At 39.2% G+C, this 18,501-nt stretch overlaps 4 protein-coding genes across 4 annotated transcripts; 1 reads left to right on the top strand and 3 right to left on the bottom strand.

Moving 5' to 3' along the window:
* Positions 208–3,684, bottom strand: LOC107618787 (ATP synthase gamma chain 1, chloroplastic-like). Its single transcript, XM_016320942.2, has one exon. It carries the CDS (start codon positions 1,740–1,742, stop codon positions 1,170–1,172), a length of 573 nt encoding a protein of 190 aa, XP_016176428.1. The 5' UTR covers positions 1,743–3,684; the 3' UTR covers positions 208–1,169.
* On the top strand, positions 7,476–9,530 carry LOC110266252. Its single transcript, XM_021110529.1, has 5 exons — positions 7,476–7,892; positions 7,999–8,234; positions 8,316–8,531; positions 8,630–8,903; positions 9,008–9,530. The coding sequence occupies exons 1-4, from the start codon at positions 7,511–7,513 to the stop codon at positions 8,729–8,731; spliced, it is 936 nt and encodes a 311-aa protein (XP_020966188.1). The 5' UTR covers positions 7,476–7,510; the 3' UTR covers positions 8,732–8,903; positions 9,008–9,530.
* Positions 11,818–13,825, bottom strand: LOC107616438. The gene is made up of 4 exons (XM_021112042.1): positions 13,625–13,825; positions 13,080–13,408; positions 12,331–13,006; positions 11,818–12,084 (listed from the first exon to the last, which is right to left on the bottom strand). Exons 1-4 carry the CDS (start codon positions 13,823–13,825, stop codon positions 11,818–11,820), a joined length of 1,473 nt encoding a protein of 490 aa, XP_020967701.1.
* Positions 13,981–14,670, bottom strand: LOC107616439. Its single transcript, XM_016318398.1, has one exon. The coding sequence runs from the start codon at positions 14,668–14,670 to the stop codon at positions 13,981–13,983; it is 690 nt and encodes a 229-aa protein (XP_016173884.1).

The following is an 18,501-nucleotide window of genomic DNA, read 5'->3' as shown; positions in this document are numbered from 1 at the left end:
GGTAAAATACCAGCCCTTTTTCCAGAGCGCTGTTGTTCGAGTGAGCTGCTGCAGTTCTTCATGCGTTTTGATGGTCCGCCTCCAATAAATCCAAAATGGTTGCCCTATTTGTCCCAACCGCATCTAATAACAAGATGGGAGAAGGGGGTTGTTTCATTAAAGAACCACAACCAATACATTAAGGCGCCAATAACCTTCCCTCTTTTCGGCGCGAACCCTAGCAGAGCATAGCGCCAATCGCGGGTCTCCTTCCACCTCCGTCGTGACGTCGTCGGCAGCCTTCCCCCTTGCCCTTTCCCTGCTGTGCGCCGATCGCCCCCTCTCCCCTCTCTCAGGTTCGTTCTTGTCCCCTCCCCCAATTTAATTTGAGTGGCTGTTCATAAATTAATTTCAACATCAATTTCATCCCTGTCCCATGTGAACTTTTGGTGTCAAAAGCATGTGAGGAACGATCCTCTCCCTCGTATGTTCCGATTTTCTCTCCTAATTTAGTGAGCAGATTTGATTTTCTTTTCCCAATTTCTGAACCCCTGAGTTTTGATACGTTTGTGCTTAGTGCAATTTCATATTGGAATCCAGTTTTGCACTTTCAATTTGGATTAAACTAATGTACTTCCTGTGGGACTGTGTGGTTGACTAAATTAAGTAGAATCTACTTTTAGTAAGCAAGAATATCTGCCATTTTTATGTTTCTGTGTTCCAAGTTTACTCCTCTATTCAAAGTATGAACCTTCCGAAAATAGCTCTGTTTTCATAAAGTTGTGCATAGAGCAACCCTTCTGAAATAGAAACCTAATTATTATGCTGTTTGTTAGAAAGACCGAGTTAAATTGACTAAGTTAGAAATCACATAAGTTTTCGATTGGATTGAATTTTACCAATTTAAAGTAATGGAATAATGTAGTGTAAGAGACACACTTCCTTGTGACTAGGGCAAAATAATTCAGCATGCTCTGTTTTGCTTAATTAATCAATGATAGGGATATATTAAAATGAAGGATATCACAACCACTGTCTAAAATTATGGTAACTGAAAGAAAGAAATAGAACATGATAAAAATAAATCATTGGGAGATGGATCACAATTATAATAAACCGGATAGTAGCAATAAGGAGCAGATGGTGGAGCAGAAGGAGTAGTAGTGTAATAGCAAACATAGTTTAATAGCTTAGCATTTTTGTTCCAATATGGAGATTACAAGAAACCTATGGTTGGAGTTGTTTCTTGGCGACAGTGGAAGTAAGGTGTGAATCATAGGTTCTGATTTCACCAATGACACAAACTTTGTGTATAAGAGTTCTACTTTGTCAACCTCTTCACTGATAAACAACGAGAAGGCATCATCAGCAATTGCCTGAGTCTCTTTCGCATTTGGGAGTGATCCTCCTTCTAAAAACCGATCAACTGGTATATAAGGCCTACGGAGGAAGTAAGAGTTACCCTTCTTGCCAACACTAATGATAGTGTAGTCAAGACCAAGATCCTTCAATTCAGCAATTCTTTCTTCGGCTTTCTTGATGATGTTATTGTTGAAACCACCACAAAGACCTCTATCACCAGTGCACACAACCAGTGCTACCTTCTTCATTGGCCTAACTTTTGTGAGTGGGACATCAATTTCCTCAGTTTGGAGCTGCTCGTTGATGTTGTAAAGGACCTCAACAAGAGTCTCTGAGAAGGGTCTTCCATTAACAACAGCTTCTTGAGCCCTTCTGACTTTAGTGGCAGCAACAAGCTTCATTGCTTCTGTGATCTTCTATGTGTTCTTGACAGATTCTATGCGGTTTCTGAGCTCTCTGAGACCACACTGTACTTGGGTGACAGAAGAACGTGAGAGGCTGCATGAGGGTGAGTTTTGTGAAGGGAGCTGAAAAGGGTTGATAACAGAATGGAAGGAGAGGTTGGAGGCATCAGAAAGAGAAGGTTTTGAGGACACCAACATAGTGAGATTGGAACAAGACATTATTGCAGATGGAGTAAAGGCTAAGCTATTATTGGAACAAGAAACCTATTAACATTAATATATTATTAAACTATTAAACTATGGTTATATATTATATCAACCATAGGTTTAGTGAGAAAAAGGTTTGGTTGTAGTTGTTTCTTGTAATCTTGTACTTATGGTTTGCAGTTCCATTTGATAATTTTGGCTGGTTGATGTGTCTAAAGATGTGGGTTTTTTTTTCTTTGAGAAAAAGGAAGGAGGGGGCATTCTATTTTTTCAAGTGTGTTACCCATTGGCTAATATTATGGTTAATTGAAAAATGCAGCCAGCAGTTCAAAAATAAATAAATAAACTGACATGAACACATTTGGAAATTTAGCTTCATTGAACTAAGCTAGAAAGTTGCAGCTCTTTAATTACAACTTTTATGAATATAATGTTTACCCAAGTAACTATTCTCTATATATGTCACTCTTTCTATGGTTGATTTTAGGTGTTAGGTTATGACTTGATGATTGAACTTGGTAGGGATGAATATGGTATTTCGTTACTTAAGACTGAAATAATAACATTAAAAGGTTCAATTGACACTGAGGAAGATGCCCTGTCTTAATTATTTTGATGAGCATGGAGTTATATGAGACGTTATGTTCTTAGTGATTGACTCATTAGTGATATTTTTAGTGATTGACTCATTAGTGAGGTTGTAATTCAAATTGGTCCACTTTAATCATTTTCTTCTTGATTTGGTACCAATTTACTGTTTTGTTTTGTGTTAGTGATTTTTAGAATCATATGTAATAATTTGGATTTTTTTGAGAATTATGATGTTTATGTATTTTATTTAAAATGAAGAGATGATAAAGCATTTTGTGAATTTTTGGCTTTTCTTGTCTTCGTGGTAGACCAAGTGAAAGTGACTTGTATATTACTACAAAAGATTTTATCATCTTTTCTATTATTAGAACAATTGATAACAAGTTAATGGAATTTGTATAACCCAAAAACTGTACCTCTGACTTAGTGATGTGCATTAAGCCGTTTTCTTAATTTATTGTATTTTATTTTTCTATTTCAAAGGCCAATGATTAGTTTAGAATTAGCCTGACTCCAGTCTTTGCTAATGACTTGCACCTATAAAACTGGTCAAAATTAGCTGTAACAATTATTTTTTGATCAGATGTTTAATATGGTTAAATGTTCATGTTCATTGATACTCAAAAATCTAATTTTTAGGTTAATGTGATTTTTGTTGATTTCTCATAATGTGGGCATTTGTTTATTTTCTGATGATATGAATCTCCTTTATTTTTCTTTTTTCATTTTCAAGGGAAACAATGAAACAAAGAGTTTTGTTTTCCATTGTTCAGCATCTGTCACAATCCAATTGCATCTTTATGGTTATTTTTGGCTGCACAAGAATAAATATATTTATAGTTACTTTCACATGTATGTGATCACATATGACACTTCCATCATATAATGTTATGGGAGGATATTAACCACATATATATATATATATATAGCTAGTAGGGGTATTCAAAACCGATCCGGACCGAAATAAACTGACGGACCGAACCGAAAAATCGAGAACCGAATTAACCGAAAACCAAAAAAACTGAAAAACACTAATTTTGCTGTTTTTTGTGCGGTTCGGTTTGGTTTTCGGTTTTGACTCTGAAAACCCTAACCGAACCGAACCGAACCGGTTCGGAAAAAACCCTAAAAATGCCTAACCCCACCCCCCTAGCTGTGGACGTGGTCTCTCTGGGGGTGATAGAGCGGGCATTGGATTAGGTGTTAGTTTCATGGCGGTGGCACTTGTGGGAGGATCAGTTTGCTGGTGGAGAAGGCGCAACAACATTCTGAGAGCTCAACAAATTGCAGGAAAGTCAGCAGCATATTAATCCATTCATCTCAATGTCTATATATTCAATGTCTCTTTATTATTAGAATGTATAACTATTAGAATGTCTCTTTATTATTAGAATGTATATATTCAATGTCTATTAATCCATTCATCTCAATGTCTCTTTATTATTAGAATGTATAACTATTAGAATGTATAATTAGATTAGAATGATTTTCTACTAGTGCTATATTATTATTATTATTATTATTATTATTATTATTATTATTATTATTATTATTATTATTATTATTATTATTATTATTATTATTATTATTATTAGCTATTGTGTATTTGTGTTTGTCGATTTCAATGTTATGATTTTGTGAAATAGTATGGTAATATATTTTTTTTGAATTATTGAAAAAACCGAACAAACCGAACCAAACCAAACCGAATTTAATTGGTTTGGTTTGGTTCGGATGGCTTCGAGAAAAAAACCGAACCAAACTGAACCGCACTTTAATTAAACGATTGGATCGGATGACTTTTCTCTCAAAAACCAAACCAAATTGTACCGCACCCCTAATAGCTAGCTAGTTACTACAAAATTAGAAGCTTTATGTGCAAATTTAAAGTTTAAATTGGTCCTGCACACTTTATTCAAGCTTTAAGTGTTGAATTGCGCTTGGTATTTCAGTCTACAGATTGGAGATATGCTGCGGAGCAGTTTGTGAAGAAACTTCCTGATAAAGTTATTGTACACCGTAAGCTTTAAAATTACTATTTCATCTTTCCTATAATCTTCAACTTTACTGTGATGAGAACCATACGTGATAGAGAAATAAATACCTAAGAGAAAAATGGAAATAAGAAAATTTGCTAAAATGAGAAATTAGTAAAGATACAAGTGAAATGCCATCCTTATACATGGTAGCTTTCTAGTGTTATCGTAACTAAATCCAAAATCAGTAAATCTGGTGGATTAAGTTCTTTTAGATTGAGGAAGTCGGTGAAGTCGATCAAGATAGTGGGACCCATACATGATGAAAATTACAAATTCAATGTTGATTAACTCTCACTTAAATTACTTTCTTAATTAATAAAGCATTATTAATTACACGTATATTAATTATTAAATGTTAAATCGATTTATTTTTAATTTAACTAATACATTATATTGTAATACTAGATTAATTTTTTCATTTTATTATTTCTCAGATTAATATAATATTCCTCTTTTTTCTTGTTCTTTTTTAAGGAAGGAATTTTATTTTCCGTTTCAAATATTTGACATTGGACCCAGAGTTTCTTTCTTCCAGTAATCTTTTTACGAAAGTGCAAAATTATTCATGAGTAAGCAATATTTTTTTATTTTTCTGTTAGCTGTGTATTATCCTGGATGTTAGTAAATGTGTGTTTTATTATTCGGTTTAGGAGTTATTCTCCCATTCTATATCAAGTGTTAATTATTTACTTTTTTCTCGTGGTCTGACTTTATTTTACGATTTATTGTCGTTCCAATTTTTTCATTAAACTAGATATCGATAAGAGTTGGATTTCAAAGTCACGAGTTGGTGCAGAATATAGGGACGGTTTGACCAGATTCCTAGATTTTGCATTTGCCAATGCATCATCTGATGGGATGATACGTTATCCATGTCCGAAGTGTGGCTTCCGCCTCTTACAAAATAGAGAAGATGCGTTTGATCACTTGGTGATCAACCCTTTCCCGTCTACTTACACATTTTGGATCCATCACGGTGAAAGACGTGGGGTCGAGCGCTCTTGTGACGGACAAGAAGATCAATCTGAACAACATTTCAATGCCCCGATGCTTGATATGGTCCACGATGCATTCAACTTCTCAGGACTTCCCGGTCCCGAAGAAGAATCGGAGAATGAACCTGACGGCGGTGCTATGGATGAGTTGCCTTACTTATACAATGAACCTAGTTGAGAGACCCGCAACTTCCACGACCTACTCGAAGACGGGGAGCAGGAGTTATACCCAGGATGTTCAAAGTTCTCTAAGTTATCTTTCTTGGTGAGGCTCTATTACATTAAGTCCATGTGGGGAGTGAGCAATAAGGCCTTCGGAATGATATTGGAGTTGCTCGCGGACACCTTTGAGCATGCCCGGATTCCATCCACTGTTCACGATGCCAAAAAAGTCATAAGAAAACTCGGTCTCGCATACAAGAAGATAGATGCATGTCCAAATGACTGCATGCTATACCAGGGCAACGACTAAGAGTTGACCAAATGCAAGCAGTGTGGGACATCGAGATGGAAGCATAAGACTAAGAAGAACTCTAGGGTGAGGATCAAGATGGTTGTCAAGAAGAACGGCAAACTACAAGCGGCGAAGATTCTTCGTTACTTCCCCCTTATTCCACGATTGCAGAGGTTATATATGTCTAGTAAGATAGCCGTTGACATGCTGTGGCATAAGAGAGGTCCTAACTCTGATGGTATGTATAGGCATCCAAGGGACGCTGAGGCATGGAAGTCATTTGACGTACAATATTCCGACTTTTCTCGTGATCCGCGTAGTGTTTGCCTAGCATTAGCTAGCGATGGCTTTTACCCTTTTTGGAACATGAGCTCAAAGTACTCAATTTGGCCAGTGGTTCTTATCCCGTATGACATGCCGCCCTGGATATGCATGAAACCCTCTTCGTTTATCCTCTCTATGATTATTGCTGGTCCTAAAATGCCTGAAAATGACATAAATGTGTACCTAGAGCCGTTTATCAATAAGTTGAAGCAATTATGGAGGGATGTTGAAACTTATGATGCAGTCGAGAAAAAAACCTTCAAGATGCATGCTGCGTTGATGTGGACAATCAGTGATTTTCTAGGCTTGGGGAACTTATCTGGGTGGAACACGTACGGTGGGAGAGCCTGTCCTGCGTGCAATTTGGATGCTGAAACTAACCGCCTTACACACAGCCAGAAATGGTGTTTCATGGGTCATCGTCGCTTTCTGAATCATGACCACAAATACAGAAATGACCGGTACTCCTTTGATGGAAAGATAGAGGATAGAGGTCCGCCTATTAGAGTCTCTGGTAGAGACATTATCCGGCAGTTAGAGGGTGTGCATGTCCAATTTGGCAAGGTGCAATCGGTTACGGGGAAAAAGACACGCGGACAGCAAACTCCCATGCAAGACGAGATTCCTTGGAAGAAGAGGAGTATATTCTTTGAGCTGCCATATTGGGAGAACAATGAATTGCGTCACAACCTTGATGTCATGCACATAGAGAAGAACGTGTACGACAACATAATATTCACCATAATGAACGAGAAAGGTAAGTCTAAAGACCACATTAAAGCTCGAAGAGACCTCCAATCGATGGGAATCAAGCATGATTTGTGGCCACGGGAAGATGGAAAGTACCCATCCGCCATCTTTACTATGACCAATCCACAGAAGGAGCTCTTTCTAAGGACTATCAAGAACGTAGTCTTTCCAGATGGATACGCTAGCAACATTTTTCGCTGTTGATTCTAGGCATTATAGAGAAATTGTGCCTACATCGATGTTTTTTTATGCCCCACATATTTGATTTCTTTGTTAACATGGTATCTCAACTCATGTACTCATGTACTCATGTACTCATGTAATTGGGGTATGCCGGTGTCCTTTTTGCATGTTAATTTATATTATTATGTACATATTAATTGTTATTACTTCGTTTTAATCTGAATGCAGTTGGAAAAGATGCATCGGGTAGGTCGTTTCACGAAGAAAGCCCGTGTAGACACAGCATGTCAGCAGCCTCAAGTGGGAGGTCATGTGGCTTCAACTTCGCAGAGAGCAGACTACCCAATTCCGCCGCCCAGTGGCAGTAGTGCCCCCATATCCTCGTCTTTACGCCCCTTTCGTCCGCCCCGAACCGAACCACTGCCTGCTCCACAGGCTTCCATGAATGATGTTCAAAACTCGGAGCCGGACGCCGAAGAGGTAGACCCAGAGGCAGATGAGGTAGATTCTTTTGACCAATATGTGGATAACTTTTTTGCTGCACAGGATGCTCAGAAGCGCAAGGGACGTAAGAACACAGAATTTTGGGATGTTAAAACAATTGGTATAAGAGAACTTATTTAATTCTACTTTTCATTGCCCTATTTTTCTATGATGTTTTCGCAGCTTGACTCCAATGGTAGCTAACTAAGAATTAATATGTTTTACAGAATCCGATGGCACAATCAAACATGTCAAACTGAGTGTGAAGGAAGCTATGAAGCCACCTAACGGAAGAAAGGTCGTACTCAGGTTTAACAGTGCACTGCAACTAGTTGGGGATGAAGCAGGTCTACTGAGCGGCGTTATGAGACTGCTAGGATCTGACTACACCAAATTCTCAATCTGCGAGAGGGACTGGAGAAAGGTTCGCACCAGGGACAAGGTCTATAATGAAATAGTAAAGGTAAAATGTTATTTTTATTTCTTCGTACCATTCCAAACTCATACTTTGAACACTACTCACAGCTTAATTTTAATGTTGCAGGAAATGTTCCATTTTAAAGAAGATAGTAGAGGAATTATAAAGCGTATAATATTCAAAATGCTAGAAAGGTCTTGGAAGGAAACGAGGAATAGATTATACCATCACTGCTATGACCCCGAACTTTCACTTGCAGAAAATATTGAAAACCGCCAAGATGGAATTACTGTGGACCATTGGAGAAAGTTTTTCGATTATCGCAATAGCGAAGAGACACAGGTAATATAGTTTTGTTTCATAACAGACAAAGTCCATTTATGCTTCATTTAGTTCGTCAGAACTAGTGTCTAATAACTCTTAATTTGATGGCATGACAGGAGAAGTGTAAGAAAAATGCCGAGAATCGATCAAAGCAGCTTTACACCCACACCGGCAGATCAAAAAGCTTGGCAAGGCTCGGAGAAGAAGAGGCAATCTAATTTTGGGAATGTTTTTGAACTATCTGTTCCTCTACCTTATTCACTTTATCATCATTATTGGTACAGTCGGAACGACAAGGGAGGATAGTTAGTAGAGGAGAGTTGTATCTCTTAACGCACAAAAGAACTAATGGCTCCTATATCCATGATGCAGCTCGCGCTATTGGAGAAAGTAATGTGTTCAATCCTATGTTTTAGTTTTTAAAATTTTATTGGAAGTCTGTGCGGTTAGCGACTTGCTAATAAATGCTCTTAATTGCTTATCTATGTGTGTAGGAAAGAATTGAGGCTATTGAGCAAGGCGATGAATCTTCTAGACTGTTATCTCAGAATGATTCGCTTGCTCAAGCTCTCGGAAAAGAGCGCCCGGGTAGAGTGCGTGGCATGGGGTTGGGACCGACTTCTAGTTAAGTCTTCGGTATGAATTTCCATCAGCCGAGCAACGGTTTTGAAAGGGAGGTGACCCAAAGGGTGCTGCTTGAACTACAAGCAGAGTTGGCAGCAGAGAAATTGAAAAGGAAGGCAGTGGAGGATGAAGTAGCAGCTGGGAAGGTCAGGATGCAGGCAATGGAGAGTGCTTTGTTATGTCTACTTCAAGGGCAAGGTAGGAAGCTGCCATCAGACGTCGCCACATGGATGAGTGCGTTGGAGGGACAGAATAGAAAGTAGATCTTAGGATTGTGGAACCTTTTCTTCTTTCAGATATACACTTTTATTTTGTTGATTATGCAACTCTTAGTAAGGAGTACACTTTGTTGATATTCGGATAATTATATTAATTAAATTAATGGTTTTGCTATTGTCGTTTACCTTGCAATTTATTTTTCGGGATTTTAAATAATTTAACTTACTAATATTAAGAACGATTTAAAAAAAACAAAAAAATGTACATTGAAATAAAAAACAGCGTTGATTGCCAGTGTACAAAATAGTATTTTTGCGGCCATTTAACCGGAAAATAGTGGCGGTTGCGAACTAGCTGTTAGAAATTTGAAAATTCAGGTTAGGAGATAGCAAAACCGCCGCCAGTTACATTTCAAAAAACATTGGCCGTTAAACCGCGATGTTTTCAAACTGCCGGTAAATGCATTAGTCTTTAAACCGTGGCAATTAAACAGCGGCGGTTTCAAACCGCCGAACATTTCGTGTCGATCACAGATTTCCAGATCGCAGCCGTTTTAAACCGCCGCTAAACATTGCAATGCTAATCTTAGGTTTTGCGGCGGTTGTGCCAGCGGTTCCTGAGAACCGCCGCAAAATCATATAACCACCCCCTAATAGGCAACGCTTAACAAACCGCTGGAATTTTGTTTCGCGGCGGTTTGAAACTGCCGCACATCACTCCAGGAACCGCCACTATTTCCCATTTCCTTTGTAGTGTTTAAGTAGTGTATGTTCTATATCAAATAAGCTGCATTACTCAATATTCATACTGATATATAGGTAATAGTGTAATAATGTAAGAGAAAAGTCAATATTTACCATACACGAAAGTCATATTGAGATGTGAAAGCAGAAAAAAATTAATTAATTAGTCGAATAACCAATTTTAATAACCTTAGTTATGCTTGGAAACAATATTTGACATACAAATTGATACCATAATAAAGTCCAAGAGAGATGTGAAAAGCTGAAAAATTCTCTTTAACTGTAATGATGACCAATTTAAATTCACCTTCAATTTACTTGGTTATCACATGTTTCACAAAAAATGCAAGTAAAAAAGATCCAGCACCAAGAAAATAGGTAAAAATGGCTTAGACACGAATCCAACTAATAAATACTTTTGTAAGAGAATAATATATAGCACTTGATTTAGCGGAATCAAACATTAAATCCAATACAAAAAAATTTAAATTTATTTTTGAACAAATATTTTTTTTCATACTAAATCAACATAAGATGCAAAATCAGGAGGAAAAAAAATTTACATTATTATAAGCTTAGCTCAAACAACCCATGCACAATTGAAATAAAATATAGTCACCAAAAAAAAATTAGTCACCAAAAAATTGAAATAGAATATATCTCTTAAACTATTAACCAATGAACTGTTTAAAAAAAGACAAAGACAGTGATGACTGTTTGAAATTAGAAAGTTGATGAGCTACTTATTGCATTGATGGTCTTGACATTGGATTAGAGTGCAAGCATGTCAGTGCCAATGTTAGCACCTAACTACATAGCTTGATTGTTTCTTTGACATAATGGTAAGCGGATACGTAAATCCAAGAAATCCAAATATTCTGTAATTAATAGGTATCAACTTTCCAATTCAATAATTCATTTATCTCCGTGGCAAATTTTTCCTTTAAAACAAAAGAGCCATGTTTTCTTGTAAAAGCTACTACATATATAACCCCAAACTCATCTTCAACAGTTCTACACTAAAATACAGGGTATTGGCAATAACATCTTAGACAAAGACTAGATTTCACTTCAGATATATAAGATCTAATTAGCCAAATAAAATTTGATTCTAGTCAGGCTTTTGATTTTTTATCCACTCATATCTCATTTTTGTATTTGTGGGTCTTCGCAAATAATTCTAATTATGTTGGAGTCTTCTTTAATTTAATATATTTTCTACCAAATATATAAATAAAAAATCTATGAATATCAACCACCAATTAAAGTGTATAAAATTATAACATAAACGATTTAAGTTTTTTTTATAACATCCCCATATTAGCTTTATGTTGGGTAACAAAAATTGAGCCAGTAATACGAAGAGTCGCTCCGAATCCGCTATAATCAGATGTTCGATTTAATTTGCCTTGTGTACTTTTATGTAAAAAATAGAGCATCAGTATCCCAATAAGCATAAAGAGCATCGCACACAATTTCTCTTATTCATTGTGGTTTGACAAAGGCTTTCCCAGTGAAAATCTGGAAAAACAAACTTATATTTGCACTGAATAAGCAATGCAAGCAAGAGTAGTTGTAAATTGATATGTATTAAAAGTTTTAAACTTTTTTTTGAAACAAAGGAAGCTCAACATATTAGAGTGGAGCGTGAGCAAAACAAACAAGAACTAAACCTGCATACAACAGCTACTAATCCTTTGTCATCTCCGGCATTGCCATCAACAACCAAAAGGATCACTATCAGTCCATTCTTTGTAGCTCAAAAACGTCTTTCTCTTTATGATATCAACACCTGTTTCTTTATTCTTGAAAATTCTCACATTGCGCTCTAACCAGGCGTTCCAGATCACTGCAAAGAACCCAGTCAGCCAAGTCTTCTGTGTTTCTTTCCTAGAGTGCATGGTGGTCCAACTCTCAAACAGTTCTTTCATGGTGCCAGGAATAGTCCAATCTCTATCCCAAGCCTTCAACCACGCACACCATACCTGCCATGTGAACTCACAAAACAGAAATAAATGCTGCACAGATTCTATCTCCTTTTTACATAGGACACAAATATTATCACTGTTAAGAACAACGCCTAGTCTACTTAACCTTTCTTTTGTATTAACTCTACAAACTAGCACAAACCATCCAAAGAGCTCAATTCGCGGAGGTACCACCCCTCTCCAAATTGAACTAGTGAAATTATAGCTCATAATCTCATCCGATAAAGTCTTCGATTGTAGTACCTGCAGAAAAGAGTTAGTAGAAAAAATACCTTTATGATCAAACTTCCAAACAACATTATCCTCTCTACCATTTGATAGCTTTACTGGCCTTAATCTCTCATGAAGATGATGGACAAGTTCCAATTCCCATTGGAACAAATCTCTCCTCCACTGAAAATTCCAAACCCAATGTAACCCATCCCAAAATCCACACTCCCTAATCACAGATCCCTGCTGGTTTGAAATAGAGAAGAGCCTTGGAAAAATCGCTTTCAGGGGGCCACCTTGGACCCAGTTATCTTCCCAGAAGAGTGTTCTCCTTCCGTTCCCTACTTCCATCGCCAGGCCACTAATCATTTTTTCCTTCACCCTCTGCTCTTTTACATTCAACTGACAGATGTCCTTCCAGGGGCCTCCTTTTACCGGTAGATTCTGATTTGCAAGCATTACATGCAGATTCAATCTGTTACACGAGCAAACAATCTTCTTCCACAAAGGGAAATCCTCCTTTGAAAACCGCCACCACCACTTAAACAAAAGGGCCGTGTTCCTAAGAACTGCATCCCCAACTCCCAAATCCCCAGCCTTTTTCGAGGCCTGTACCACCTCCCACTTAACTAAAGGGATACCATAATTACCGTCCTCCTTACACCACATAAAGCTCCTCTGTAACGCAATCAGCTTGTCAGCCACCGCCCTGCTCACAATTCACGGGAATCAGATTCGACTTATCAAAATTGATGTTCAACCTAGACATCAGCTCAAAACACCTCAACAGCCTCTTATAATTCACAATTGTCTCTGTCTCTGGAGGACAAAATAATATAGTATCATCTGCAAACTGTAGGTGTGACAATTCGATACAATCTCCCCCGACCAGTAACGGAGCGATACGCCCATTCTTGACTGCTTTCCCCAACATCCTATGCAGAACATCGACCACAAGCACAAACAGAAGAGGAGACAGAGGGTCTCCTTGTCTGAGGCCCCTCTCCATGTTGAACGGCTTGGAAGGCGACCCGTTAACCAGGACTGACATAGTGGCCGTACTAACACACTCCTTCACCCAAGTCCTCCATCTGTGGCCGAACCCCATCTTCTGAAGCACAATATCAACAAAACTTCATCTGACTCTATCATAAGCTTTTTGAAAATCCAGCTTAATAATAGCCGCTTTCTTTCACCAAGACTTGAGCCAATGAACCGTCTCACATGCTATGAGCGCGCCGTCATGATTTTTTCTACCCTTCACAAACGCACTCTGAGTCTCTCCTACCAAGCCCGGCATAACCGATCTCATCCTTCTCATCAGTACCTTCGAAATCACCTTATACACACACCCCACCATATTAATCAGCCGGAAATCCTTGATCTCCTTAGCCCTGATAAACTTCGGAACAAGCGTCACCCATGTGATATTCGCATCAGTTGGTAGCGTAGCACTTTGGAAGAACCCCATCACAACTGCAGTGAATTCCATACCAATCTCCTTCCAGCAATTCTTGATGAAGTTCATATTAAATCCATCACTACCTAGGGCCTTAAAAGATTCACAATCCTATACTGCCTCCCTGATTTCCTCCGTCGTTGGCAATACCTCTAGAGCTTCAGCCTCAACCCATCAATCTGTTTCAACAAACCATCCCGAACACCAATCCTCAGAGCATAGTCCTATCGATACAGATCCTTGTAAAACCCCCTAATTACCACCTTTATTCTTGTCTGATTTCGCACAAGCCTTCCATGAATCATCAGAGCATCTATCCTGTTATTTCTTCTTCTAGCCGAGGCAATGTTATGAAAATATCTGGTATTCTTATCCATGTTCCTAGCATGTTTGGACCGGGACATCTGCTTCCAGTGGATTTCCTTCCTGACATACCACTTTTCGCAAAAGCTCACCAAAGCCTTCCTTCGAGCCTCAGTCGTACCATTATAGACGCCATCACTAACCATATTGTCAAGCCTCCCGATCTCTTCCTCAAACCTCCTTAGCTTGTTATCCATGTTACCAAAGTTATTCCGATGCCATTGTCGCAAAGGTATCATCAAGGCCTTCAGTTTACTCATGAACTGAGCATCTCCCAACCCTCTCCATTCATTCTTGACCATTCTCAGAAAATCCTCATGTGTAAACCAGGCATCCAGGCTTCTGAAAGGTTGGGGGCCTTCTCTTACTCTTGTAGCTTCCACAATCAATAGACAGTGATCTGACAATCCCCTTGGTCCACCTTTTAACCGTAAATCTGGAAACTCTTCTGCCCATTCTATATTTACCAGAACTCTATCAATCCGACTACATGATTGACCCCTGAACCAGGTGAACTTTCTATCAGTAAGCGGTAAATCCATCAACTGCATGTCATGTATCCAACTCTTAAATTCCTTCGCCGATGCTGGTAAACTATTCCTCCTTTGCGATCTTCGACTTGCATGATCTCATTAAAGTCGCCCATCAAACAGAACGGTACTTGGCATAGCCCCATAATGTAGCTCAACTCCTCCATACCACCTGCTTCGCCTCCCTTCCATGCGCTCCATACACCAAACAATACGCACAGTGAAAGTTATTCTTTGTTATCACACCTTCAATATATAACCACGTCTCACCTTTATAACAGTTACTTTTTTTAAACAGCATATCATCCCACATTAATAGCAAGCCCCCTACCGCACCGACAGATTCCACAAACTCTCAATCCACAGAACTATTTCCCCAGATTCTTGTAACATCATATTTATTAAGCAACTCCCTTTTTGTTTCAAGCAAACCTAACAAGTTCAACTTAAACGTTTTCTTCAACGATTTCACCATGCTTATTTTACCATCCCCTCTCAACCCCCTAATATTCCAACAGCCCATAATTATTTAAACAAATTTTTACTCACCTTGTTTTGATTCTTCGGGCGACTCCTTCTTGCCTTTTATTTTTGTTTCGCCAGTTTCCTCTTTGCCTCTATTTCTTCATTCTGAGCTTGCAAGATTCCCATGATATCCTCCTCTGCATCATACAGAACAGCGCCCGACTCCACTGCCAAAGCCCACGTTTCTTCATTTTCCTTCAGCTGTTCTTCCTGCGATAGCTTGTCTTTACCTTTCCCGTCCTGCCTCCCTGACTCAGCGTTGGACCCAGCCATAGTCTCCATGGTTCTCTCACCATTAACCACCCCTTGTGCTCCCTCCACTGCTGTTGGGTGTGCTCCCGACTCCCGATCCTTCCCTCTCAAGCATTCCCGGGTCACCAGCCAGTTTCCACCGCCTACGTTCGACCCTCCCACTCCTGCCATGTCTCTTTGCTTCTGCGTCCTTACAGCCTCGACGCTCCTCACCATCCCCAGCCTCCCAGGCTCGAGATCTCCATCAACTGCACTGGACGCACTCCTAGTCGTTCCCCTCGCCTCAGCCACCACTTCTCGGGAGACACCCACCCTAGGCCCGGTTCCGCACAGCAAAGCCTCCCCCCTCTCATTCACAACGTTATCAAAGATTCCAGGTTCACCGAGCAATCCACTCCCAAGCGTAGCCTTCAATTGATCGTGCGCAACGCTCGAGACCCTACTGCAACCTGGCCGCCCCGCGTCTTCCAACCCAGGGTTTCCCTCGACCTGTTTGGCCAACAGCATACCCAGGTCAGACCCGTCCTTAGCCACCCGACCCATCTGCCAACCTTCTCTAACCCACAGCCCACCTTCCTGATGTTTGTGTATTGGGCCAAATTGAGACAAGCCCATCTCACTCCCCTCAAGGTTTTACAAATCATTTGGGCAGCAATATGGATGGCCCAATTGATAGGTATCTTCCAAATCCTCTCTTCCAACGTTGACATAGCCCTGTGTAACTGTCCGTTCAGAGTCTATCTCATCATTGACATTAAATCCCTTAGAATCCGCCTCACCCTCAGCCTTGGTGCAACTAACAGAATCTGAGACCTTCGTATCCTGTTTAAAATTTGAATAATCCATATTAAGATCATTTAGTAGCACCTCATCAATTACCATTCTGTCCTTTCCATATTCGATCACATTTGCATCACCTCCAACCAAGGCGGCCGCCGGATCCCACTGCTCCGTCTCCTTCAGCCGGCTATTGTCATGTGAGCCAGAAATTTCGATCCCCGCACATACCTTTCAGCGATCAACGTAACTACCTTCTCCACAAGTCCCCACCTCCATCTCCTTAACAAAGACGTCCAACCCAGAGTTCCCCACACTAATTCGGACGCACTCTCTAATGACATCAAACACGCCTGTCTCCACTTGAAGCCTACCTGCCCTAAAAGAAGCATCTGATTCCGTCGATACCATGCACTGAATTATTTCACCCCAGAGTCCCCCGATCGCTTTAAACGTTTCCGGTGCCCAGGCATGTAGCGGCACCCCGTAGCACTCCAACCACACTCTCCGAGACTTACAACATTCAGAGCCTTCCCATCTATTGACCGTATGAAATAATTGCAACAAATTATCTAGTTTGAAGGTGAAAGCCTCATCTGCATGCTTCATCGTATCAAAGATTACTAACACCTTCGTTGCCTCAATCTCCCTAACGTCATCTACCTGAGGGAAGTTCTTGCATACTGTTTTCCTCAACGAATGCAAGTCCATAGGTCTCCAGGTTCTCCCTACTAAGCTCCGCCGCAGCCAATCCAAATTCGCTTCCACTACAGGGATGTCAATCCTTTTCGCGCCCTCACTCACCTTATGGCCATCCGCTTGCCAATTCGGCGTTGTTTCCCCCACCACCTGATCGTTAACCACCTGTATCTCACGATGAGGTTCCTTTGGCTTCTGTTCATTCTTCTGACGTCTAGGATCCACCTGCACCAATCGTTCCGTCGCTTGTGTATGTCTTCTGAATTTAGCTTCCCCCACGGATATGACTTTATCCCGTAATGGTATGTGGTTCATCTCCGCTATAGCCTTCAAGGCTCCCCCTTTAGTCGTGTATCTGACAAAGGCAAACAGATAAATCGTGGCATGTTTCTGTTTTCGGCAAAGATAGATGTCGTTAATTCTTCCCGTCCAACAAAACAAGTGGTATAATTCCCTTCTCGAGATATCTGCCGGCAGATTATCCACGAAAACAGAGAAAGATTCGTTTTCCAGGCGATGATATTCTTCTCGATTCCAAATCCTAGGATCCTTTGCGCGTGGTTGCACCACCCTACTTCTACCCCCCCTCGTGTTTCCCCCCTCTCGTTCTCTCGTTCTCTCATCACTCTTAGTAAAATGAATTCCTAATCTACCAAGGAATTAAATGTTCTTCTAAAACTTACTTCAAACTTTTTCCACCAAAATTTCTTAGTAGCATTAGGAATATTTTTTTATGAAGGCCATGACTGAAAATAGTGTCCTTTAATAATGTTTGAAATCACATGAGCCGTAGTAGGTGAAGGTAAAAATCTGTAAATATTACTCCATATCAATCGGAATATAATATAAAAGGCCAAATTCAAAAAATAAAAATATTAAAACATACCTATCCCTGCCAAATCTAATTTTAACTTCCTTTGACCTCTCTTAATATTTGAAGGCTCGTGAGCAGGTAACACTCTAATTTAATCGCCTTCTTTTTCAGCTTCATTGTTAAGTATATACTCTCTTTCTTTGATCTGACACTAGTTGAGTGTTTTCAAAAATATTTAGATTGGGAGTTAACGATGGAAGTGTACTGACTACAACAAATGGAGTAGTACTAGAATTGGATATCATTTATTCTTCTAAACTTTCAACAATCGGAACAATTTCGCTTTTTTTTTTTATTTAACTCTTGGATGTGATCTTTTGCTTTCTTTTCTTTTTGTGACTGTGAGACCTCTGCAATTAAATTCAAAATTAATTAGCATGTATATAGATGGAGTATGAACGAATACATATAAAAATGCATAAAATAATTATGAATGAGATATATAGATTAAATTTAAAATCTGAATGAGATAAACTAATAATCATTACTATCACTATCATAATCATTATCATCAACGTTGCTTTGATTCTTATTATTACTGTCTTTTTCATTATCATCGAATCAAGAGCATTTATCACTATGTTTTAAAGTAAAAGCAATTGATTCATATAATATGAACATACCAATTTATTTGCAGTACTCCAACCCAATAATATGTCATATGTAGAAAAATTATTTATAATCTATATGAATGCAACTTTTATAAAAAGAAATCTTCTTTTAAA

Source organism: Arachis ipaensis, chromosome B09, assembly GCF_000816755.2.
Source record: "Arachis ipaensis cultivar K30076 chromosome B09, Araip1.1, whole genome shotgun sequence".
NCBI lineage: Eukaryota > Viridiplantae > Streptophyta > Magnoliopsida > Fabales > Fabaceae > Arachis > Arachis ipaensis.
Note: the sequence above shows the minus strand (reverse complement) of the source record. Positions and strands in the feature narration are given on the sequence as shown.